The sequence below is a fragment of the Apaloderma vittatum genome, unplaced genomic scaffold, assembly GCF_000703405.1.
Source record: "Apaloderma vittatum isolate BGI_N311 unplaced genomic scaffold, ASM70340v1 scaffold6935, whole genome shotgun sequence".
NCBI lineage: Eukaryota > Metazoa > Chordata > Aves > Trogoniformes > Trogonidae > Apaloderma > Apaloderma vittatum.
Genome location: NW_009715420.1, coordinates 119444 through 144716, shown reverse-complemented (window position 1 = coordinate 144716; position 25273 = coordinate 119444). Strand labels below are relative to the sequence as shown.

General features: G+C 40.0%; 1 protein-coding gene across 1 annotated transcript in view; it reads left to right on the top strand.

Annotated features, from left to right (window-relative positions):
* MCTP2 (multiple C2 domains, transmembrane 2) overlaps positions 1–25273 on the top strand; it is a 108777-nt gene that overhangs the window by 52036 nt on the left and 31468 nt on the right. The window contains exons 13-17 of the mRNA XM_009869135.1: positions 6–108; positions 2622–2728; positions 10566–10663; positions 11362–11436; positions 12205–12324. Of these exons, the coding sequence (XP_009867437.1) occupies positions 6–108; positions 2622–2728; positions 10566–10663; positions 11362–11436; positions 12205–12324 (503 nt within the window). The remainder of the gene's footprint in view (positions 1–5; positions 109–2621; positions 2729–10565; positions 10664–11361; positions 11437–12204; positions 12325–25273) is intronic.

The following is a 25273-nucleotide window of genomic DNA, read 5'->3' as shown; positions in this document are numbered from 1 at the left end:
CCTAGGTAAAAGTGATCCTTTCTGTGTATTAGAGCTGGGAAATGACAGTCTTCAAACACATACTGTTTACAAGAACCTCAATCCAGAGTGGAACAAAGTTTTCACATTGTAAGTGGATTGCTTCTGAAAACATGCTGCAACACCAAGCGGTTAGCAGCTTTGCTATAAAAGCTATCGACTTTGAGAAAATACAAAGGTCAACTTAAAGATATGTCATTTTTTCATAGTCGGAGAGGATGGTGGAGAAGTATCAAATGTAACTCAATTAAAGCCTTTTGACTTTTACTAGTTCTTGCATGGAGTTTATTAATAGAAGTCATTAAAAGAAGAATTACTGTGATATTTATAGGAAGAATCATGACTAGACATAATGGAGTCATAGCTGGATCCAGGAGATAATATAACAGAAAGTAGAAATGAGATGTTCACGCCTACATTTTCCATAACTTTAAATAAAGTGTTTCATTGAACCATGGTAGAATCATTGTTTAATTTGTAAGTAAGCAGAAAATTAGAGCTAACATTATTCCTGGTGTGTCTTCTTAATTTAAAGTAGTCAGATGTAGCTTACCCCACATTAGAAGCTTGAATTTTTACGAAAAACAAAGCATTTGGTTGTTTTTTTTTTTTGGTGACTTATTAATAACAAAAGTGATAATCTAGATATTGCTTTCAGGCAGCACAATTTTTTAATCTTGCTTTATGCTGACAAGGATTTTTGTGAATAATTGAGATAAATGTCTCCAAGACCGTAGTAGGCTGTGGCAAGGAGGGTAACTGCGAGGGCTGGCAGTGGAGCATGTGTGACATTTGCATCTGCCCGCTGGAAGAAGAGTTGGAGCAAGATTCGTAAATACTGGGTTGAATGTGAACACAATAAAAAGTAATTGATCTATTTGATAGTACCTCGCTGTATTTCTGTTAAATTCAGGTGCACCCAAACACGCCTCTTAAGAGTCCTGTCTTTTATTTTGTCTGTTCTCAAGGAGCTTCCGCTCATCACTATTTATTCTGAGATTGTGCCAGCAGATGAGTCTTGTTGGATGTTCAGACAACAAAATAATTCTAATAAGAATCTAAAATTATTTTAATTAAAAAGAAAGTTTGTGCCTATACTTCCTGTAGATCTCAGAAGCATCAGCTATGGACTATCTCTAACTTTGTTATTGATGTTGCATGACTAATCCACCCAACCTGCAGAGCCAGTCAGGCTCTCACACTTAAATTTGTAGCCATTTTTAAAAGCTACTGATGTTTTAGATTTATTTTGGAGCAGAGTGGATTGTTTGGAGTGGATGAATCCTTTTCAGCTGGAGTGTTCAATACCAGCAGAGAGCTCTTCCCATCATAGAATCATAGAATGGCCTAGGCTGGAAGGGACCTTAGAGATCATCTAGTCCAACCTCCCTGTTTTGGGCAGGGACGCCACCTCTCTACTAGACCAGGCAACACATGGGGACCGAGCGGGAATCGAACCCGTGACCTCGGTGTTGGTCCTTGTTGCCAGCACTGCGCTCAAACCACTGAGCTAACTGGCCCCATATTCAGATTTTCTGCAGCACGCTTGTCGGTGTGTCTTTGTGGGGTTTTAAAGCTTGATACCACTGGTAGCGATATCATGTGGAAAATTAAAATTATTTGGAGAGAAATATGGAAGTATGGTTGCAGAAGTGGCAGTTTTCAATGTAATTTGAAGACCTAATGTCTTGCAAACAGTGCATTTCATGGCAGTTTGGCTACTGCTGGGTCACATCACAGAACATGCTACAGCTTGCCAGCTGGAGAGACAACCAGGTGGCTTTTGGGTTCAGACTCTGTTCTGTGAGGAGCAACTCCACTGTGTTGCAGGCAGAGGTTCTGGGAGCAGGACTGCTCTGAAACAACCTTCTTTTGGGTGGAACAGCTGCACTTAATTAAACACACACTGTAACATGTACCTCTCTCTTCCTTTTTTTCCATGGGCAAGAGCTAAAGAGTAGATAATGAATGCAACTCAAAAGTTGTCTCCACTTACTCATGTTTTTCAGGCACACAGGTATAACTTTTCTCAAATAAGACTCTAATTTATTAATGTTCAGATAAATACTTATGATTGAGTGCCTGCTGCCACATCAGGAGAGCATTTGCACTGGATGGAACAAAAATATTGTACATTTGACCTTTAATTTGGAATGCTAGGTGGTGGGGTTTGGGTTTTTTTTTAAGTAATTGGTTTTGTTAGTACCTTAAAAGGGAGATAATTTTTCAAGTGGAATGAAGTTACATAAGTTTTGTTTCCTGGACTATTTCTTTAATGCCCTGAAGCCTGGTTTTGAGTTCAGCCCTTGATCTCTTATAGTCACCAGCTTTTTCCATTGGAGAGCTGAGTTTGACGCTGTTAGCATCAGCCCCGCACAAAAAATGTCACCATCTGTAGTCATTTTCTTCACCTAGTTATGGGACTGAAACATGATGGGGAAGCTTGGGGAATACCCACCATTTGATTCATTTTGGGGGGAATTTAATTAAATGCTAGTTTTATACTCCAAGGTAATTCAAACTTAATTAGTTAAACAGTATTCTCAGATCTTTGTGGAGGAGACGGTGTGTGTGTGTATTGAATATTTCTTTTTTTGTTCCAGTCCGATTAAAGATATTCATGATGTCCTGGAAGTGACAGTGTTTGACGAAGATGGAGATAAACCCCCAGATTTTCTTGGAAAAGTTGCCATCCCTTTGCTGTCTGTAAGTTACCTTTGCTGCATATACCATTCAAACACTGATGGTTTTGCTGGGATTGAAGTAAGTTTTCTTTTCCCCGTAGCACAAAGCAACACAGATTTAGAGATAAACAGGTTTTGTGATCTATATGTGCCTTAGTTGGCAGTGTTTATAGCTCTCCTTAGTGTAACGAGTGTTGCCAACCCATTTTAGTACGAATTTGGTTCATTGGAAAGCAAATTGCAGGAATGTCTGCACTTCGTCGGTACTACATGCCACATAGATCTGAAAACATAATTGAGTTGTTCTGTATGTTTCCACATCATCTTCTGAAGGTAACATTTTAAGCTTGTCTTTGTTCTGTCTCACTTCTTTTTACTCCGAGAAAGTAATTGCACATCACAGTAGGATTGACTAGAGATAGCTGTTGTTATTGGCAGAACTGAATAAAATTACCTAAAAGGGGTGTTTTCTACTTTGTAGTGCTTTTAAAGACTGTTGGCTTTTGTTCTGTAAACAAATATGCGAAGAGCGAGCGCTACCACGGGAGTATAAAATCAAAACTGGAAACAGAGCGAGCTCAGAGGAAAGTTGTTGCTCTGGAGATTAAGGAGAGTTGAAGCTTTTTCAGAAATGGCCAAAAAAGGCCAAGCTAAAGAGAGGGGGATATTAAAGGGTCATTAAAAGACATTAATAGAGAAATGGGGAGAAAACAGCTCTGTGTTTGGCAAGACCAGTTTAATTTTGCAGCAAGGCTGGTAATAATAAAGAACAAGAGGATGAGAACAGCTCCTTTTGTATGTGCAGTATCGCAGAGGATTCCGATAACTTTTGCAGTAAGGTTTGGGAAGAACTTTCCAACCAGTTAGTTGACATGGTTTGAAACATCATGGGACTCACATCTGTCAAGTTGTGCAAGCACATTTAATTGTAAGCAGGGGGATTTCCTTCAGTTTTGAGGCCCTGATGTTTCGCAGGAGGTGCCCTCTGCAGGGTTGAGGGTGTGATGGGTATTTATGCAGCGAGCACTGTGATGAGCCCTGTACAAATGTTCCTGCTTGCAAGATATAATACGGTTCAAGTGATACATGCAGGGGTGAGACTCTTTTGGTAATGCACGGTGTGATGCGGTGGCTAATAGCACTCTCTCACATGCAGACGGTGAATCCTGGTTGAAATTAGAGACTACAAAATTGCAGTATTGCTTTGAGACACCCTTGTGAAAGCACATTCACCTCTGCAGAGAGGCTAGCGCGCATCTGTCATGGTTAAGGCAAGAGTTTGAGAGGTGGGCTGCTGCAGGAAAGGCAGGATTGCAATAAAGTGTATGTGGGACTCTGTCCAGGCTGAGCCTGGAGAAATGGGAGGCTTCTAGAGGGAAAGCAGAAGTCCCATTTGATCAAAGCCAGGCCGTGTAAGCCCCACAGGCAGCATAGTTTAGGTAACGCACCAGTCAAGATCAGAGAGGGAAAACTGCAAATATTTGGTGTTTCCAAATACATAATGAACTGCCCAGAAAAGGCTTGAACTGGCTTTAGAGGGATATGATCCCAGCCTAAGGAATGCTTTATAGCGGTAAAGAAATAGGCCAATGTGCTCCAGTTTTGTTATTACTTCTTCTAGATAAGTGTACTTTTTGTATATCTGAATTAAAAACAGTGTGGCTTCTGAATCTCTTCACACAAGTGGTTTTTTTCATCCACTGCGTGCTCTTTCTGAGCTATACTGGACTCCAGAACAGAGGAGCCCCTGTAATTTGGGGGTATAAGGAGCCTAAGCTATAGAAACTGAGGGGTAAATACGGAGCCGTTGGTGCCTCGCGCCCTGTCGCATGTTTTGCAGCCCTCTGTGGCTCGGACTACAAGTTGTTTTTGAAGCTGGGGATATTTTAGATTGTTTGTCTATTTTAGTGGCTCGAGCTGTCAGTACCTCCAGTTTTTGAGCAATATTAGAGTCAGTTGGATGTGGAGGGTGATTTGATGTTTACAGGGAGGAAAAAACCTCTTAACATCTTTTATTCCATTTTTGATCACTTTGTTAATTTTTCCCCAAGTCCTCGTATCTCTGATGTTACTGGAAGAGAGTGGCTGGAGCAGCTGCTCTCCTGCAGATCCGGTGCTTGCCAAATGGCCTGCATGATCGGCAGCAGGCTGTGTGGGCTCACAGTGAGAAGATGTTAGATTTGGATTTTCTGTTGATTTTATAGGCATTTGTCAAGTATCCCTTAGGAAGCATGTAACAAGGCAGAGGAGGGGAGTGCATGTGTGTGGTAACGTCCAAACTATTCAGTGTAGGGGTTTTTTTGTCCAAGGTTTGAGGCAAAAAAAAAAAATAAAAATTGTTTATGCTTTCCCTTGCCAAGTGATCTTCTTCTTTCCCATCCAAACTTCTCTGCCTCCTATTTCAGTCAAATCTAGTGTAAATATATTCGTCTCTGCTTCTGATTAAAAAGCATTTTGCACCTATTAACTTAGTCTGCTCAGACAGAGAACGGCAATTTTCTAAGCTTTTTTTCTTGAAATCAGAATGTCAATGTATGTTGTCATTTTGATTGTAAATTTGAATGCATCCTTTGAACCATTTAGATAAATATGCTGAAAGAGAACAATAGTTAAAGACTCAGGGAAGTCTTGCAAATCACATAGTTTAATTTTTCTAAGTAATCAGGCCTAGTATTTGCCTAGCATAAAATTCTTTTGAAATTTTTTCCTGTTAAAAATGTACAAGTTTGACTTGTGAGCTGTCAGCACATGAAGTAAGTTTACTTCAGGAATTGTTCATGGATGACTAGATCCTTTTCTAAATGAAAAATTGCGGTGAATGAAGTATATGTTGGAGGGATATGAAATGTTTAATTTGACAACAAATTTTGGTTTAGATGTGTTCAGGAGTCTCACACTGGGTTTTTGCAAACATGCGTACACCTTCATCATCACATTAACACATGAATAACATCACTGCACGAGAAATTCAGAGACGGTGAAATTTCTTATGCTTTACGTTCATCCCTGACTGTGATCTAGGCACCAGATAAGAAACAAAATATAGGGCATTATGAGAAGAATTTCAGAGTGTCAGATGATGAATAGAACTGAAAATTTTTGTGCTCTTTTGATAGGCACGATGAAGCAATATTGGGTGAATACAAATTTGCTTTGTTTCTCATACAGCTCTGTTGATACTGCATTGTAGAGATGTTGATTTTGATAGCATTACACTAAAATTGGAAGTTTCTCTTTTTGTAGGTAGATGGGAGACAGAGGGAGTAGTTATTTGCTTACAATTTTAGCTTTTCCATGTTAATCAACCTATTGTACTTTTCTTTTCCTCCTGTCCTTCTTTACATCAAACTCATGTCCTCCTCTAAAGCATGCTTGAGAGTCCTGATCTCAAACACAGGACTGGTCAGCCACGTTCACAGAAGCAGAATTTCAAGTGGAAAAGATGCAGATTAGTGCTACCAGGACATTCAGCAAAATAGATCATTCTCTTTCCAGAGGTGACCTATAGAGTCTGGCTTGCCTAACCTTCGGGCTGAGCAGGAGATTGCTTTCTCAGAGCCTTGAGAAATGAAAGGGAAGACCATTTACACCACTGAACAGAGCAGGCTTTTGTGCTAGAAAGTGAAGAAGATCCTGAAGAATGTAGAAGTAGGACAAAAACTTCATTGCTTCAAGAAAGATGTTTGATAGGTATAGAAGTTTTTTAGGTTTTGGGGGGCTTGAACTGATGATCAAAGAAGTCCTTTCCATCTCTGTGTGCCTTTGTGCCCTAGATCTTAGTAAAATCAACTGTGTTTCTCTTTGTGAGGGTCTGTCTTTTTTGTTTTGGTTCAAGAGACTCCTATCTCCTAGAAGGCTGCGAGTTAATAGAGACGTGGGAGCATATAGTGTGCTTCAATGAATTTGAAAGCAGAGTATATCAAATATCTTCGTGTAGAAAGACCTTTGAGTGAAGTTGTATTGCAGAATGGAATGGGTTTTATCTGCTGAATTACCAGCTCAGAGTAGATTTCAGCTGCACCCTTTTTTCAGCAGACAGGAGGAGATCTATGAAACATTTTCAAGTACCAAGCAAGGTCGGTAGCCAACTGTACACTGAAAACAAGTAGCATGTCTTTCACAAGCTTAATTATCTAAAACATGGCCTGGATTTCAGAGAGCCAGACACCTGACGATTGCAATTGCTTAGCACTTGACCATAAGTGCACAGCCTTTTCCATGAGAAAGCTTCAGATTTTGAGAAAAATGAAAATGCTGCATTTATGCCATAGTGGCAGCTGTGAAGTGAATAGTCTCTTCTGACTTTTATCCCTACAATGAACCAGAAATTTTGCGATGAGGAAACAAAACCCCACATCTCTTCCAGAAAAAAAAGACACCTTGTTTCTGAAATTAGATTCTTGCCCTTACCATGCACTACTCACTGAAATGGTAGCAAGAGGAATGTTTTTCTTGAGTACCACCTAGAATTTTTGTGCTCCCAGTTTTCACCCCCTCAGATTGCCTGGAAGCTCTTGTGTGGCCGCTTGTTTTCTTTTAGACCATTACCTCCATACCTATTTGGTCTTTGGATATCAACTCTCTGCCAAGAACTCAGATTTCCAAATTACTTTAGATCCCACAGAAGGTTGTTAAAAGTGAAATGTTTGGGGCAAAGAATTTTGGGATGAATGAATGGGCATCTTGTACAAAATTGAATCAAGGTATATTGCAAGACTGGGGAGAAAGGCAAAAAAAAAAAACCACCACCCTTATTTGTTGATGTCCAGGTGGATCAGATATGTGGCTTTCTTTCATCTTTTCGTGGGTAAATATGTCCTTTGATAAGGGTAGGTGTGTGTCTATTACAAGACAGCTTTATGTTATTCAGGGCAAATAGTATGACATTGTGCATCGGCAATGAGCTCAAGCAGGAATATCAGAGGTCCCAAATGCTTTAGATGAATTACCCTTGGAGAGTAGCCATTACCCTTTCCACACGTCACGGGTGTTGATGTAGAGAGGTTTAACCCAGCGTTCTTCTGTCAGGTCATCGATATATGACATTGAATCTGCATCAAAGCTGGATACAGAGTGAAGTTTTCTTAAAATCAATGTAAAAAAAAAAGCCACTAAACCATATTTCTTTGAGACAAGAGCAATGAAAAAACATCCTTTGCTGCGTAAGGGTCCTGTCTTCTCCGTGTTTTGTGTCATATCAATCTCAGCTTCCGCTATTTCATTAAAATTCCCAAGCGGTCAGAAGGTTGTTGCTTAATAGATTTAGCATTGGCTGGCTACATCAATACTGTGTTTAGTCACATTTGTTTTACTGGGGACATCTGTGGGAAGAGTTTAGCAAATATATTCATTCATTTGAAAGGAACCTGGTGCACTTTAGACCTTGACTGTATGGTGGTCTCACATACCTGAACATTTCCTTCAGCTAAAGCACTGCCAGAAGTTGCCTCTGCCTGAAGTGTCTCTGTAGGTCCAAATAGTTAATGTATAAAGAATTTTAGCTTTTATTCCAATGGACAATTTTCTTTGCATGGTCCTGTGTGGAGCAGGGACTGTGATACAGAATGTATGAATTGTTCTGTGAAAATATTTATACTTATATTTTGTCTTTCTGTGTTGACTTGGAACAGGGAAATTTCCCAGCTTTTAGCACTTCCCATGGGATGAAAATCTTCACGTCAGTGGGGTAGAGACAACTGTCCTCCTATTTACCACACGGTTATGGGTAGTCTTGGTTGGTGGTTAAGCCCCAGTATGTTGTATGCTATTAGGAAGCATTCATAGAATGTAGCTATTAGTAATTCAGTGAGGATATAAATCATTATCAATAAAGGAATAACATTGATTATTTTTCTTTAAAGATCTCTGCTGCAGATATTTTCAGATTTAATTTGAATATTTTTTTCCTTCCCTTTTCCCAAAAGTAGATGGAAACATTCATGGGAAATAACCTATTTTAGATACAACTATCAGATATACTCATTGAGTGAAAACTATATGAGATGATCAGGGGTATAGCAAAATTTGTTTGAATGATAGAAGAAATGTGATCTTTCTGACATTGAGGTGGATCCTAGGACGCCAGCCCTGGCTGCTCACCTTTTCCACAACTGGAGAGAGCTTTTAAGCAGTCTTTGGGAACAGCAGAGACGGGAGAAGAGTACCCACAAAGAAGAAGGAAATAGTCCAAAATAAAATTAATATGACTACCTGTCTCTTGAGATTGGGGGAGATGTTGAACAGAATCCAAACTCTGGCCCAAGAGCAGCATGCAGTGAAAATGTAGAGCAATAAAAGCAGAATCCTTTATGATGGGCTGACAATAATGCATGTGGCAATTGGCCTAAGGATCTTCTGCTGCCAGTCTACTTGGCCCCAGAAGAGGGGCTCACGACTTCAACAGCTCCTCTTTTTTTGGGGCTGCAGGTTATTTGAGGCTGCTGGTCAGCAAAAGAAGTTTTTGGTGGCCCCTTTCTTGGAAGCTACAACATCCTTGGCCTCCAGCTTTACCCTACTATTTCAGTAAAAGCAGAGGTGCTTTGCAATTGGTTTACTGCCGTGCCTCTTATTGTTGTTATTTATTTTTATTAAATAAATTCCACATATGCCTGCACGTCTCCTGGCATCCTGTTAATCAAAGCTTTGGATGAGGACATTGTTAAAAGCTGGAGTTCCTGGTTGGACACTGCCAAGGATGCCCTTTCAACCGTTATCCGTGAAACCCATCTGCCCTTTAAGCTGTTTGGTACAGAAAAGGTGGAACAACATTGGAAAGAAAAGTGACCTTTCCCTTGTTTCGTGAAATCACTTGATTCCCATTATGCTTTTTCTCTTTTTCCTTTTTTTTTTTTCCCCCTCCCCTTACCCATTTTTACCATGGTTTATGTGAGTGCCTCTTTTAAATGCCAGAGCAGCAATATCCATTTTAAATATGGTTGCAATTTCATGCCCTCAAATTTCCTCCGTTATCTTCAATCTTTGATCATTACAGTCCCTGAATGTAGCTTTTTGGTAAGCTGCAGTTTTTCATGTTACTGCTGTTTGGAATTAACTGGTTTGCTTCCTAAAAAGCCAAATGTTTAATCAATACATATCCTACTGTGTATAATAAATACATTTCTGCCATCACTTTTTGAAGAGAGAGAATGCTTTTGATTTGAGCCAAATAGTTTACAAAATGGTGAGGGAGGTTTTTTTTGCTGATTTTTTTTTTTTTTAATAGATGTTTAATGAGATAGGGCCAACCGGTGGATTAGAGCGTAGAAATGGTATTGAAATCCAGGCATGGGGTGGGGGGAGAAGTCCTTTACACAAATTAGTTAATTTTGAACATTTGTTACATTAGCATTCGATCCACTTAAGCTGATTAATTTCTTTGGATTGTGTTGGTTTCCTGGGTAATAATTTGACAACCTTGCAATAAACTAAGCATTAAGTAGGGAGTTAGTGTGCTGCAGTGTGCAATAGGTAGGTGAGGTATTGTTTGTGGCTCTTTTCCGGAACTTTGGAAGAAAAATCCCATTTTAAACCTGTAATAACGGAGGCTGATTACTTCCCATCAACTCACTGGCTTCCAGGGTGGAATTTTCAGACTGGTTATTGCGTGCACTGCTCTACTATAAAGTACAAGGTCTGTAAATTAAAGTTGGACCATAAGAGATTTAATCTGCAATTTTATAGGTCTCTAATCCAACGGTCGTTTTGTGTTTCAGGCTCCAAGTATATTAGCAGGGTTTAGAGACGGTTTGTTTTTTTGTGCTTGAGATATATTTATTTATTTGTTTGCAGTGTCTTTAAATTATATTGTGAATTACAGCCAGGAAAATATTGATGCCTTTTCTCCCTCCCCAAACTATAGATTAGAAACTGGTAAACAAAGTTGTTACACGCTGAAGAATAAAGACTTGGAACGTGCTTCAAAAGGAGTAATTTACTTGGAGCTGGATGTCCTATTTAATCCTGTAAGTTCAAATATTTTCCTCTATCGCTGATGTAAGAAACATGTGAATCTGCAAGGACGGGGTTGGAGGGGTGATCCTCCAAGCAGGGAAAGTCTCAGCCTGGTTGCATGTGGTGATGGAGGGCTGTCTCATGCCGTGGGTGCAGAAGTGTTGGGAAATCAGAGCTCTGCAATGTCCCCTCCAGACGGATGAGACAATGCAGGGGCAGTTTTGGACTGACAAGTGTTTGGAAACACCTTAGGAAGAAGGTGCCGCTTGCTGTATGCCAGGACTTCACTGGCAACAGCCAAAAAAAAAAAGGGCTTAATTTTTAGATTATTACACATTACTTTTAACACCTACTTCCTCCCCCAAAAGCCTGACCTACGATGTTCTCTTCCCAGGGTGCTGACAGGAAAATTAATGAGGCATGCACACGGTGCTCTTAGTCTTTTAGGTGGCTGAGTCAGTCTCAACTGTTTATGCCCTACAGCCTTTTACCAAGTTAAATCCTATTTATTAAGGTGATCGTGAGCTTCACCGCAGCTCTGCTCTTGCTGATGTGAGTCCAGCTTTGCCCAATTTAACTCATCAACATTTTTCCTAGCAGTTCGTCCTAAGATGTGTAGAGGCTAAAAAGAGTGAAAGATCCTGAGATTCCTAATTAATGAAGCTGAAGTAACAATCCATATCTTAATATTTAATATTTTCTTTTTCAGGTAAAGGCAAGTATTAGAACATTCAAGCCCCGAGAAAAGCGCTTTACTGAGGAGAACCGCAAATTTTCTAAAAAGGTAAAAATTATGTCTGAGCTATGTGTCTCACATCTATTTTGGAAAAGTTTGAATTGCTGTAGTACAGTTGCAAGAACAAAACCTATTTAGGCATAAAATGCTGAACACGTGTAAATTCTATGTATTTCTGCATATATTAAAAGGTTGGTTTGTGTTAACACGAAATTACTTTCTGCTCCAGTTTGCGTCAGCAAGTCTGCTTTTCTCTTCAGGAAATGATAGCTGTGGATGTTGCACAGTCTGCAGCATCTAAAGCTCAGCAAGGGCCTTATTCCCTTCTTTGGCAAGGAAGAAACCATGTTGAAATTAGTTATTTTAAAAGCCCATAGGATTTTAGAAGAATGACCGTTACCCCTTTTTTTAAATGCAAGTGCCCTGTAGGAAAGCGAAAATTCCCTCTTTATTTCTATGGCCTAATCCCAAACATGTAGGAAAGAGGCTCAGTGTTTTGATTATGTTTTCCTGAGATATTGCTATATTTTGAGAAATGGAGGTAGGTTTGTGTTACTGTTTTATTTAGTTTTGGCATTAATATGTGCTTTTTTTTCTTTTTTTTTATAAGCAATGGGGAAATTCTGGAAGGTTTGGGTGTAATCAGAAAGCAGACAGGAGCTAGAGTGTGTCTCTGAAATAGAGGTTTTATTTGTAAATGTGCCCTGGCATGCATTCATAGCTTAAATTATCCTTGTTTCTGAAGCAATAGTAGGATGTTAGAGTGTTTGATTAAACTCTTCTTCTCCTCCCCTCCTCCCACTCAATATTTATCAGATCTTATCAAGAAATGTTGATCGCGTGAAAAAAATCACCATGGCAATATGGAATACAATACAATTCCTTCGGAGCTGCTTTCTCTGGGAGTCCACGGTGAAGAGCATGACAGCATTTGTGGTAAGTGGACTTCTTCTTTCATTGCATGAGGCGGAGCGGTACAAGATCTCGAGTGTTACCGTGCCTTCCTCTCCGTTGGCGTAAAGCCCTTTATCATTTGCTGTTAGTGGTATTTTGTAGGTGCAGGGCTATGGGTTTCAAGGCAGCTTGGGCCACACTGCGCCTGACGCGCATGGAGATTAGATGCTCATGAATAGTCTTTCTTCACTGGACGCAGAGATGCTCATCAGTCTGCATTGAGGACGCCCATGTCCATGATGGGTGACACAACCCTGTAAAGGCTGTGATCATGTGATCACTCTAGATTGTGGTTTTTTTGCTGTTTCTTTTCTTTTTTTTTAATTTTAAAACATGGCTACTAGGTGGTAGGAGAAGAGGGAGGGTGGTGACCAAGAGGGAGATGCCTTTGCTTGGGGTGATGCAGTGAGCTCATGACTCTTGTTCCTTATATCTTCCATTGCAATGAGGGGGCACTTTGCTGCAGGCTATCGATGCCTGCTGTGCCTCTGCCCCTACAGCGTGTAAGCAGCTCTGCTGACTTTGTCTGTTTCAAATCTGTGCTCTTGAAGGTAATAGTATTTTTCGGGGGAAAAAAAGAAAGAAAAGCAGGGGGAAAGGGAAAAGGCTGGTCAGGGAGTCCTGCTTTGCAAGCAAAAAGCCAAATTCTCCACCTGCCTGTCCCCACTTCTCAGTTCTCTTTTTCCTCTTGGTAGTAAACACCCCATTTGCCTGCTTTTTATTCTGCAGTGTGACATTTTTGTCATGCTTGAAATGTTTGGCATGCCATTAAAGGTTGCAAAACCATTTTGTGGTGGTCCAGCATGCAGAAAGGAAGTTTTTGAGTTGAGTGTTTATTAAGCAGTGTAACAGCCACATCTCCAAGATTTTCTCCCTCTTTTACTGTCTGTGAATTATAAGTTGCTCAAAGGTTCCTCCAAGGAACACACTTCAGTGTATTTCCTACAGCTGAGTGAAGTGAACCATCCCTGATTGAAAGAAGTTCCAGAGCAAAGACAGAGGAGCTGTCTTTCACTCTGCAGATTAGAGGGATGAGTAGTGGCATGTGAGAAGTATGTAGGATGAGAGAGTCTTTTTGTTGTATTTTCTTTCTTCCTGTTGCTTGAAGCTTAGGAACTAAGTTTGCAAGTGGTGAAGCAGAAAAATAAGAAGGTAGGAAAGTGGGTCTGCAGGAAAAGGAATAGATTCCTGATGAGGAGGAGGACGAGCATAAAGGTAGAAGGTTACAAGTTACAAATTATTAACATCTCTGCTGGGTACTGTAATACCCTGGTTTCCTGAGAAAAAGTCAGCAGTGGGAAAGGAATAAAAATACATGATTCCAAGATTTATTACCACATGTTAATTCTACAGACCAACGTTTAAGTCTGATTTTTTTCCGCATGAAAATATTCAGCTCTGACACTTAAAATGAAGTGCTAATTCTGTATGACTTTCTATTTCCAGTGTGTATGTTCATAGTAGAAAAAAAAATGAAATACACACAGTGTGGTAGGTGCAGCATCCTTCTCTGCCCCAAACTGTACAAAAAATCTACTCTTAATAAGCCAAATAAAAGCTGTTTCAAGTATTGTGTTTTTAAAATCATCATTCCCAAGTAAATATCACCTGTATATCTCCAGTACCTGCCTTTCTATCAACTTCACCTGCACCGTGTTTGTCCTTATTGACGATCCTCTTATGGCTGACACAGCACCAGAGGCCAGGAAGATGCGCAAAGTTTCTCACCCATTTTTTAGTTGGGTTCATGAAACCATGGCTGATAGCTTCAGTGCCAGCAAGGGCCTCAAAAAATAAAGCCTTTATTTTTTTTTGTCTTTTTTTCTTTTCCTTCCCTCTATAGACATTGTCTCTTGGGCCTCTAGCAATAGCTGTTTGCCCAATATTTCATATATCATTACTGTGAGCCCAGGTCTCTAGGACCCACCCTTCCCTGTTGTACTGGGCTTGGTTTCCCTTCAGAGGTAGCCCATGTGCCTTTCTGCATGGAAGAGAATAAAGGGAAGGAGAAGGAGGAAGACAAGCAGATAGTAGAATTGTGAACCTCGTTTTCTTAAGCGATCAGACAAAAATTACTGCCAGAGAGAAAAAAATATCATTAGAGCATGGCAATAGGTGAGGATGTGGTATTTCACACGGTCCTGTTGTAGCCTTCATCACTGCACATCGCCCTTCCCATTGGTCCTGACAGCTAGTGTGGGGGACAAGGGCATGAGCCGCTATTTCTGGGTGCACAAGAGAAAAAGAGGGGCAGATGAAGAGGGAGGAAACCTGGAGTACCTGAAAGGGGCCTACAAGAAGGCTGAGAAGGGGCTTTTTACAAGGGTATGTAGTGATAGGATGAGGGGTAATGGGTGGAAGCTGGAAGAACGTGGGTTTAGACTAGATCTAAGGAAGGAGTTCTTTACCCTGAGGGTGATGAGCACTGGCACAGGTTGCCCAGGGAGGTTGTGGATGCTCCATCCCTGGATGGAGCCTTGAGCAACCTGAGCTAGTGGGAGATGTCCCTGACATGGCAGGGGGATTGAAACTAGATGATCTTTAAGGTCCCTTCCAACCCAAATCATTCTATGATTCTGTGAAACAAAGGACAGCACGGGCAGGACACAAGTGAATGACAAAAATACTATCACCATGTTGTCTCATTTATAAGATATATCATCCCAATATAAATTTTTTTATTATTTTGTCATGGGGAGAGAACACAATCCAAGAACATGCGGGTAGATTAATTTTTTTCTTATGATGTAAAAATGAAATAATTTTTTTCACCAGCATTTTGCGATGTTTAATCTGATGATTCTCAATCTGAGTTAATTGTGTAGGCACAGAGGACACCGATGCCTGTTCAGACACAGGTAAAATGAGAAATTTTTCAGGTTTTGAGGTTTTGGAAAGAGGGTTGAAAGGGAGGTAATGAAAAGCAAAGTTTCACTTTTGGTGATGTTTGCCATGTGCGCAAATGTTCTGGTGCATATTTACAGAAATACTAGAAAAAAAACACCCCAAGTCAGAGGACAGAGTCACATATAGATTTTCTGGATTCTTTGTAGTGTACAATTTCATCATTGATCTCATGTGAAAAATGGACACACACATTTGCGCATGTCTGGGAAAATCAGGAATGTTCTCACACATGGAAAATGTTGCCTGTGGAGTTAATAGTGTTTGTATACCGGGAATGATCTCGAAAGGCTTTGTCCATGTGTTCTCCTCTATCAGTTCAGGATTTTGGGCATGTTGTCAATTGTTAAGGCTGAACAGAGCTTCAAAGGTTCTACTCTGTTTAATTTTAATATAGCAATCTCTGTGTTCAGCTCAGTATGTTGTGTTTTGATTGAAAAATTCTCTCAGGCACCCAGAGTCACACCCTAGGACATGCCTGCACGGTAGTTCTTGTGCGTCTGACATTCTTCATATCCTACCCTGGACAATGTGCTCCCAGTTTGCAGGGTGTTGTGGTTTTAACCTGCTCCTCATCTCTTCTTCCTCTCGTCACACCTTCCTCCACTGAGACATCCACGCTGCATTACTGGTGTCTGAAAAGCCAGAGCTGTGTGTGCCCAGGGGGATGCCTCCGTGTGAATCACCTTGTATATCTTTGCAATTATAAGCTGTTTGTTTTTCCCACTAGTGCATACAAAGGCTCGTGTTCTTACCTTTCTGATGCGCTTTTCAACCAAATTTCCGGTCCTTTCTGCTGCGTGCAAATACTCCCTGCCCACATTGCTCCCCCTTCTTCCCTGGTCATGGAAGTTAAGTCCATAATAACTGAATCATTCTTAGCATACAATGTGTATTTTAAAAATATTTTAAAAGTTAATTTTAGTCACGGAATGATTTTCCTGAGGAATTATGCATCATTGCACATTGTGCTCCTGATTTTATACAACATAATTACACCTTCTATTGACAGTTTTCTCTGCATTAATGGTAATTATGTCATTTAATGAAATTACAGTAATTGCATTAAAAAAACCACTATAATCTGCTGCAAATTAAAAGGATATATTGACTGGAATTTTTACTATCATATATATTTTTTTTTAAGTTTGCATGATAGGTGCAAGAGACATTGACAGGATCAGGCAAACGATGGGAAACCAGCCACCATAGCACCTCCGTTGTGACTGGCAGTGCTCTCCACCGATTTGCTTCAGGGTCCCTGCACGCTCACCCATGCCAGCATACTTCATTTTTATTGGCAACGTGTCCCACTATATCAGGTTTAGGCTTCTTGCTAATCAAAGCTGCTGCCAGGGTGGGTACAGGTGGGAGCTATTTTTCAGGCTCAGCCCTAGCTTGCAGCCTGAGCCAGCCAGGCAAGGAATGCAGCATGCACGGGCAGTATTTATTTATTTTGCAGCGGCATTGCAGTGTGGCTGATAATTATTTTATGATGGGTTAGTAGTGGGAGGAAAGGAGGGTATGTGTGGTGATGCAGTGTAATGCGCTGGAAATGTGGAGTTTCTGGTCCAACTGACTGCAGCTATTTAATGGTGGGAAAATGGGAAAATGACAAGTGTGGGATCATTTCTGAGTGGTTTGGGTTTCCCCAAAAGCTGGCTGATGCAAGAGTAGGGAAGCCCACGGGGTTGTGGATGCCCAGTGGAGCTGCTGGGGGTTGTAGGGGCAGCAGGAAACACAAAATTTAAGCCCTTGAACTCACTGCTGCAGAGGGGAGATTTTTGGCACCCTTTGTCGTTAAGATCTCCAAGGCTTTTTTAAATCCAGAGAGAGCTGGAGGGCGCTCTCTTTTTTGGTGCTGGCCTCTTGACCGTGGGGGCTGGAAGGCTGAGGAGTCACTGGGCAAGCTGGGGGAGGCTGCATGTATGTGCATTCCTGTGCCAGTTTTCTTCAGTCCTAAGGCGGGATGCAGAAGAGAGATGAGGTTAGGCTCTGCAGCCCATGAACTTCTGGGCATCTCTACTGAGTGTGCAATTCAACACGCTGCCGCTTAAGCTTGCGATACGGGAGCTGGATCTGAGCCCAGTTAAACTCATCTCATAGAGGAGAAACCAACGATCTTTAATATTAGACACGATCAAGGTTTAATCCCTGTTGAGCTGGGCTATATTTATACTGTTGACCTCCAGGCAGAAGGCCATTATCTTGTTGACAGTGTCCTCTAAAATTGTTAATTGCATATCAGTAAGAGGGAAATCTTTTCCCTCTGGAGGGATGTTTGTTAACCCATAATCTACGCCTTCTGGAATTTACTTGGGATGAATCTTTTCTTCTGCATGTGCACAAGTGACTCCTGCTTTCCCAAGCAAAATACGGAATGTTCCAGTCTTGTTTGTATGAAGCCTAATTCAACCCTGGACATGACAACAATATATGGCTACAACATCCAGTTTAACTTGTGCATTGTTTTGCAACACAGTTGTTTTTGTTTTGTTTTGGGGTTTTGTTTTGAGTGTTAGTGTTTTCCTTGATGAGAGGGGAGTTATAGGCCAGTGAAGGGAAACTCTGGGGATGAAAGTTTAATGGGGAATATGAGGTATCTATGGAGAAGGGAGACCAGTAGCAGCTATGAAATCCACACGACTTTGGATAGAGATCAAATCACCCAGCATCTCTTGGACTTCTGGCCAACAAAGCAGAGGCTAGAGGTTAATTTTAACTGAAATTTTCCTTGTGATTTACTAGTAGATTGTCATAATTTCCTCCTGTATAGGCTGGCGAAGGAAGATGTGCTCTCACATGAGCTTCCCTAAGATCTTTCTTATTTTCTCCATGAATTGTCCGCTAATTTTAACAAGCAGTTCCCTGATACAAAGCACAAACCACCCTGCCATGACTACATGTGTAACTGATGAGAAGGGTACAGTCTTTTTTCCCCCCCCCCCTTTTTTTTTTCTTGTCCTTATAGCTGAAGACAAAATATAAATCATTGTTCCCAAACTATTCGGGAACAGCATTAAAGTAATGGTAGATTAAAATGTCTCCACATTAAAAGCTAAATAAAATGAATAGATGTAATCCTAAAGAGAAAAGAATGAGTATTCTTCAAACACTGAATAGAGAACTTGGAAAAAGAAAAAGCTTTAAAAAAAGAAGAAAAAAAAAGTATTAATGCAAAAGAGATGGTCTTTACTTCCTCTTTACTGTAGAGCTTTTGCTGAGGGCTTTTCTCAGCCCATTTGCAGCTTGTGTTTTGCTATAGTTTTAAAGAAGCAGTCGGCAAAGGAGGGAATGCAGTTCCTATTTGAGTAAGGAAGCTGAAAAATAAAACTGGTACAAGGATTTGTCCGTGTCTAGGGCTAGATCTAGTGCTGGAGGAGTAGTGAAAGGCAGGGTTTCAGGAATTTGACCTGGTAAGTAATTTTTCAGAGCCTCTAACATTTCCTCCCCTCTTTCCCCTCTGTAATTCCCTGGCAAAGGCATATCTTGAGAATTATTGTCTCGAACCTCGGTGAAAAGAATGGATCAGAGGTATGTTTTTATTTTGAGCTATTATATCCCAGTAAAAGCGTTTTCCTAACGACAGAGGAAGCGTTTACATCCTGCTCCCTCCACGCTCTTCATGGCAGAGCCTGTGAAAATTCACTTTGTGTGTGCAAAGCCGTTTGGAGCACGTTAACCTGACTCAGATGAAGAACAGGCTTCTCTAGACAATTAAAGGAGGTGGTTTTACCCTTCTCCCAGCAATTTTTACATTTCTGGTGAAGTTATTCTGTGGTTGAGAGGAATACGATCTAAGTGTGAGATCCCAGGCTTTGCTTTGCTGCAGCAGTTAAAATTCCTAGAATAGCAACAGTGATATTGATGATGCTGAGAGACACACAGCAAAGTAAACACATGTTATTTCCAGCTCTTTCAAAAATGCAAGAACAAACAAGGACAAAGTTAATAGGGAAATAACCACTTAGAAGCTTGACAACACAATAAACAAGATTTAAAAAGCAAAGTTTGAAGCTTTGGAGTCAGGGTAAGATGTAGCTGAGCAGAGCCCAGTACAAATATCCCTTTTAACTTTGAAAAGGACAGATGGTCTTATGTTTCCAGCGCAGGAGGTTTGGGGATTTTCTTTTTAGCAGTGAAATGTTCAAAAATACAAATGAAAACAAAACTATGTTTTGTGTCTGAGGAATAATACTCATTTCCTCTGGGCCTTCTTAACAAGGCATTTACCCTGTATAGAGGATCCTTTGCTTTTGGGGTTGGGGAGCTTCCTCATAAATTACAACTGTGCTGTGCTTGTATTTTTAATATGATAGTAGCGCTTTCTGTGACATGTACTCAAAAACTGCATTCAGCACATAGGAATGATTCCCTCAGCTCCGGTAATGAGAGAGACCTAAATCACTGCCTCTCACTCTTTAGTTGCGTGGTGCTGTTTTCAGTCGATGATAAAGCCTTTTAATAACTCGGTTGTGTGTGTTCAAGTTTATAGTCCAAGAATTCAGGTGAAAACCCAGTCCTTCCAGATGATCAACCTCTATACAGCTGGTCAGTATGAATGTGTGTGCAGGCATCCAGGAGAGAATTAAGGCAATGACAAAGAAATTCAGCTTTGTTATAGTGTATAGCTGTAGCACTAGAAGGTGCTTGTGTTAAGATGCACGTTATCTCTCCAGGTGTCTGACTGTCTGGGTTAGAAATACAGAGTTTTCCTCTGTTTGGCTATCCAGTTACAGCCCACAAAGCCAAGCCCAAATGTGGAAACATTTTATCTCATAAAATAAATTTAAAAAAACAACCCAAACAACCTAATGGAAAAGGGCTCTTTATAGCTATACCCTGAACCAAATGCATCCTCAAACAGCTCTTTCCTGCCTTTGTGCTCAAGTTGTGACCTGCTGGAGAACTCTGCTCGGCACTTGCTTCTCCGGATAATTTGATATCGCTGCTTTTTTTCTTTTTTTTTTTCTTTTTCTCCTCTGTGTGTGTATGTGTGTGTGTGTGTGGTTGAAGCTTTGTCGTTTGTTTCGAAGCTGTCATTTTTATTAGTCTCCCTGGCTGATCTTTTTGGGCTCTCGTCAGGTGGTGTATGTTCTCCATTGTCTGCCTGGTCTTGGCAAGCTGTAGGTCCTTTTATTGCCATATGACGTGGGCGTGCTTGCAGCAGTAGCCTGTAATTATACCCACCACAGGTGACAGTTACAAGAGAGCTTTGGTAATAATTTTAGCTGCCTGATCTGATGTTTATGAAGAGCAAACCCTCTTTGTGGTCTGGCTGGAGTTTGCTATATTGTTTTGTACTTTAGCTGTTTGATTTATGAAGCCGCCTTCCCTCCCCCAATATATAAGGTCTTGTGTCTTTTGAAGTTCTGAAGTTTTTAAGATATTATTGTTGATCTTATGCCGTTTTGTACGTTTTCTTTTTTTTTTTCCTTTTAAAAAAATATCTTCTGTTTATTTTACTTTGTCCGGCAGGGTAAAATAATACTCTTGCCTGTTGCTGGTTTTATTTGTGTATTTAACATTGCTGAACTCCTGTTTCTAACTACTCGTTAGCAAATATGCCGTGTTCTCCTAGCCGTGACACTAATCATAGATTAGCGTTTAATTATGGGGGTTTTTTTGCCTTTGACTATTATTTAACTGTTTTAGAAAAGATCAAATTTGCTATCTGCAAAGGCAGAAGTAGTTCCTTTACTCTCAGTGGAACTGCAAGACTTGCATATGTCAAAGGTGAATTTTGCTCATGATTCTTACTGTAACCTTCCAAGCCTTACACCCTGATAGTAGGAATTTGCTAAAAAAAAAAAAAGTGAGAGAGGCTGAAGTGAACACTGCCTGAAAGCTGGCTTTTCTCTTTTGGTATCTTTCTTTTTACACTTTTAGATTGTGTATAAGAATCTCAAATTTAATGTCTTGAGCATCTTCTGAATTTGCGAAAAAGCAGTAATTTGTAGTTCTTATCAATTGACTTGCAGATTGAAAACCAAAAGGAATTTATTTGTAAACGTTTCCTAGATTATCTGGTCTTAAAGAGACAATATTCTACATTGGGATCCAGTCACCTTTATTTTGCCAACTTGCCTGTTGCCTTTTCTGAAAGTTCATTTTATTCATAGATTAGAAATTGCATAAAGATAGATGAAATTAATATTCTAAGTTTAATGAATGCTGCATCTGTGTGAGACTCATGAAACAGGAGCGTGAGAGAGAACATACTCACCCACCACCACTATTGGAAATAGCAGAATTTGAGAAGGTTTTGTGTAAAATTCCCAAAGTCTGGCATGGATTTGCACTATGCAAGCTGTACGGAAAAAGGTATACAGCTCAGCCCAGACGGCGGGGAGAGGGGGGAAGTAGGAAACCCGTGGTATCTATTATGAAAAAGGTATGTTTTAGGAAATGAAATGGCATTAAAAGTAAAAACTCCTTTACTTTCTTAGTCTGTGCTTTTTTTCCCCGCAGAACCCCAGGTGTATTGATTTTCTTTCAGTCAGGATCTGCTTGGTTTTGTCTCATTATTCACATTACTTTGACCTGGCACCTCTTAGAAAGTACTTTAAAGCACTTTAGTTTTACAGAAAGATTGTAGATGTTGACTAGTATCTCCCTTGTCATTTGTGAGACAACCTTATCAGTATTCTATGAGGTTTTTTTCTTCTTTATTTGTAATTTTTAAAAAAGACAAATCGTTTATTTTTAACACACGTAATTTTAGTGCATTCCTTTGAAATCTGTAGGCAGTTTTTATTTTTCTAAAATAAGGGAATAAGTAGAGACGTGTCCGTAGGCAGTTTAAATCACTTTCAGCAAGCCCATGTTTTATAACATCAGTTAAAAGCCTCCATTCTCATTTTGGGGCAAATCCTGTGGCAATAGGAGCAGCAGGTTTCCCGACGAGCAGAAGCCTGTAGATGGCGATGGACTCCCAGGAATGAGCCAGCTGTGCCATAGTCAGTCTTTTGTCAGATTTTTCTGGCAGGTTTTTCTTTCTCTTGCTTGAACTATTTTATTTTTAATATAATTCACCCGTTCTCTCAGTGCTAATCTAACAGTAGTTGCAGAAATCTTGACAACTGGAAGAAATTTCCTATTTGAAGGTAATGCAACATTTTGGTTTTATGCTGGAGACAGATGCACCTTGAGGGGTTTCTCTTCAGGCATTCTGCTACTTGTGGGGCTTTTTCTGCTTCTTAAAAAAATAAGATCCTTTGCAAGATCTGAAATAAAATTAGTTTAGTAGAGAAGCTACAGAACAAATACATTTTTTAAAAATCTGTTCGCTTTTAGTTTTACTTTTCTTCACTAGCAACTAAGATGTTCTTTCAACTTAGAGGTTCATCTTAAGCAGCCAGAAAGTTTTGGATTGTTTAAGGATGGCAATAATAATAAAAACACTCTAAATCAGGATATTCCTCATACTTTTTTTTTTTTTAGCATTCATTGGGAAATAAAGCTAGAGCAATGGGATAACTGCAAAATCCCAGAAATCTCAGGTTATTTTCATTTTTATTTAAATGTTTACTTTTAATTATTAATAACTTGGCTACTGCCACAGTAAAGGGTTACACTGGTACCAATGGCATCAACAGTTTCGATCACTTTCCTCACCACTTCATGAAAATTAAATCTATTAATCCTAATTGTGACATTCACACTGCAGTCAAGCTGAGGTGTTTGAGTTATTTTTTGTTTGTTTGTTTTAAAAGCAGTGCTGTGATTTTGAGAAGTGTTTATGCATATGTAAAACATGTAGTGCTTTGTACTAGTCCAATATGCTGATTATTTTAGCCTTAACCTTACGCAGGTAAAATCAGCATGTTTACTGAAAGATGAGTGTCGTATGTGAGCAAAAGTCTCACTAAAAGAGCCTTTATTTGCTCTGCTAGCTCGGGTTCAGAACTTTCTACTTGCTTTTTGGGAGAAGTCGCTGTCTTCTGTACTTTCCTTCAGCTTTCATCTTTTAATGGAACAGAGGAGCTGCACAGCTTTGTATCAAAGGCAATTGTCAACTTTCATTAGATGTAGTCTATTGTTTGTTCAGATTAGAAATAACTGCATTACACTTTGACTTTGAAGGCTTGTTTGTTTTTTAAATATACTAGGTATATGTGACCTTTTTGTCATTTGTGATGCACTTGGCTTGACAAATTTGAGATACCCATTTAAACGGCAGCAGAAACTATTTTGTAACGCGTGTGCTTCGCAAAAGGCACCTTTTGGTAGGTCTAGAAAAGTAGAACAAAATCCTGCAGCTAGGAGCAAGTACTGATAGATTTATACAAAGTATTGTTACCCAGCACTGTACCTCAAATACATTGCATGGGTGGGAAATACCCCACCACTGCTCAGGGACAACGCAGCACCCGTTATTTAGCAGTGGGTGGGAATCCAGCCAGCTGGTCTTAGAACTCCAGCGTGCATTGTCCATATGAGAACCGTTCAGATGTGGCCTCTGTCAAAACATCGTGGCAATGCAAAATTTCCATTACAAAAATGCACTAAGCAGAATTTCTTAAAACGTTCAGCATTTTACATGGGAAATGCAAAATGGATAGTGATATTGGCTTTTTTCTTTTTCTTTCTTTTTTTTAACCCGTCAGGAATTAGATGATGACTTGTTCTTAGCAGTTAAGAAAACTTCCCCAGATACTTCTATATACACAACTGGGAAAATTATTTGCAATGATATATTTCAATTTCCTTAATAAACTAGACCTGTCTTCCTAATTCCCTTTCCCTCAAGTCCCTCCACGGGGGTTAAGAAATGAAGTATTTTGAAATCATTATCAGATAACTGTTTCTATGAATAAAAACCAAATTTACGCTTTTTAAAAACATAGATTTATATTCTGAAGCTGGGAAATAAACAGTGGTGGCAGAAAGGAAATATGAGATTAATAAAAATGAAGACATTTTGCAGAACTACTCTGGATTGTTTGAATTTTTTTTTTTCTGGGAAGTGGTGCTTCTGTAACAGCATGCATTGCAATGGCTTTCCTGCTTTCTATTGTAAAAGTTGCATGAATGCTGGCGGAGATAGTGGTCCTTCAGTGCCCAATGAAAATTGTTTTACACACTGATACCTATAGTAAAGTGTACAGAGCGACTATGAGATCAAATGCTCTGGTTAAAAAGCCTTAGGGAAGCATTATGTGTCTGAGGGCTGATCTATTGTCTGGGAGGTCGGAGAGTGTTAATGCACTCTGCAAAGATTAGACTCCCTCTCTAATTGCTCCAACACTTCCTTAAAGGATTTAAACAGTCAGGAAAGGTGATGCTCCTTGTCAATTTTTGTCTTCTGACAGCCGTTGAAGTTTATCTGTCTTTCCGTGGAGACCACTAGATCACATAAACCTGGCAATGTCCAAAGCATGAACCCTGAATTAGGATGGAGAGCAACGAATGCCATTATTTACACCTCCGTTATTTCAGCTTTTAGATACTTTCAACAGCTGGGGACAGGCTCACTCTTATGTGCCCTGCCACTTACATTTGATGGGGGGAACTCCCAAAGTCCCACGAAAAGATCTCCTTGCTGAGTTTGACTCGAAGTCACCCCTTTTGGTTGTCACGTGGGGGTACTGTGGTGGGGAAGCCCCAGCCCCACAGTATCGTCAGTGCCTGTAACAGCCACCGCTGTTGTCTGTAATTCTGCTTATTTATCTTGCTTCATAGAGCCTAAGTCATGTACTGAAAAATTACTCAGAAATCTGGTAAAGCTTATGCAGGAAATTTTGGGGGTTGGGGTTTTTTTGGTTTAGTTTTTTAATTTCTGCTACTTAAGCAGCATGTCCACACCGACAAGTACCTGACCCCATCACTGGTTTTTACAAAGCGAGATATAAATTTATCCAATGGATCAGAACCACTTAGAAGAACAAGTTGGTTACTGCACAGTCTAGTTGTTTGAAAATTGGCACTGAGTAGTTTTGCTGCTGCATGAGAGGACTAACCTCTTATAATGGCTTCTATTTGCAAAGGATGCTGCTTTTGCTTGGAAAAGCACTTTAAAAGCAAG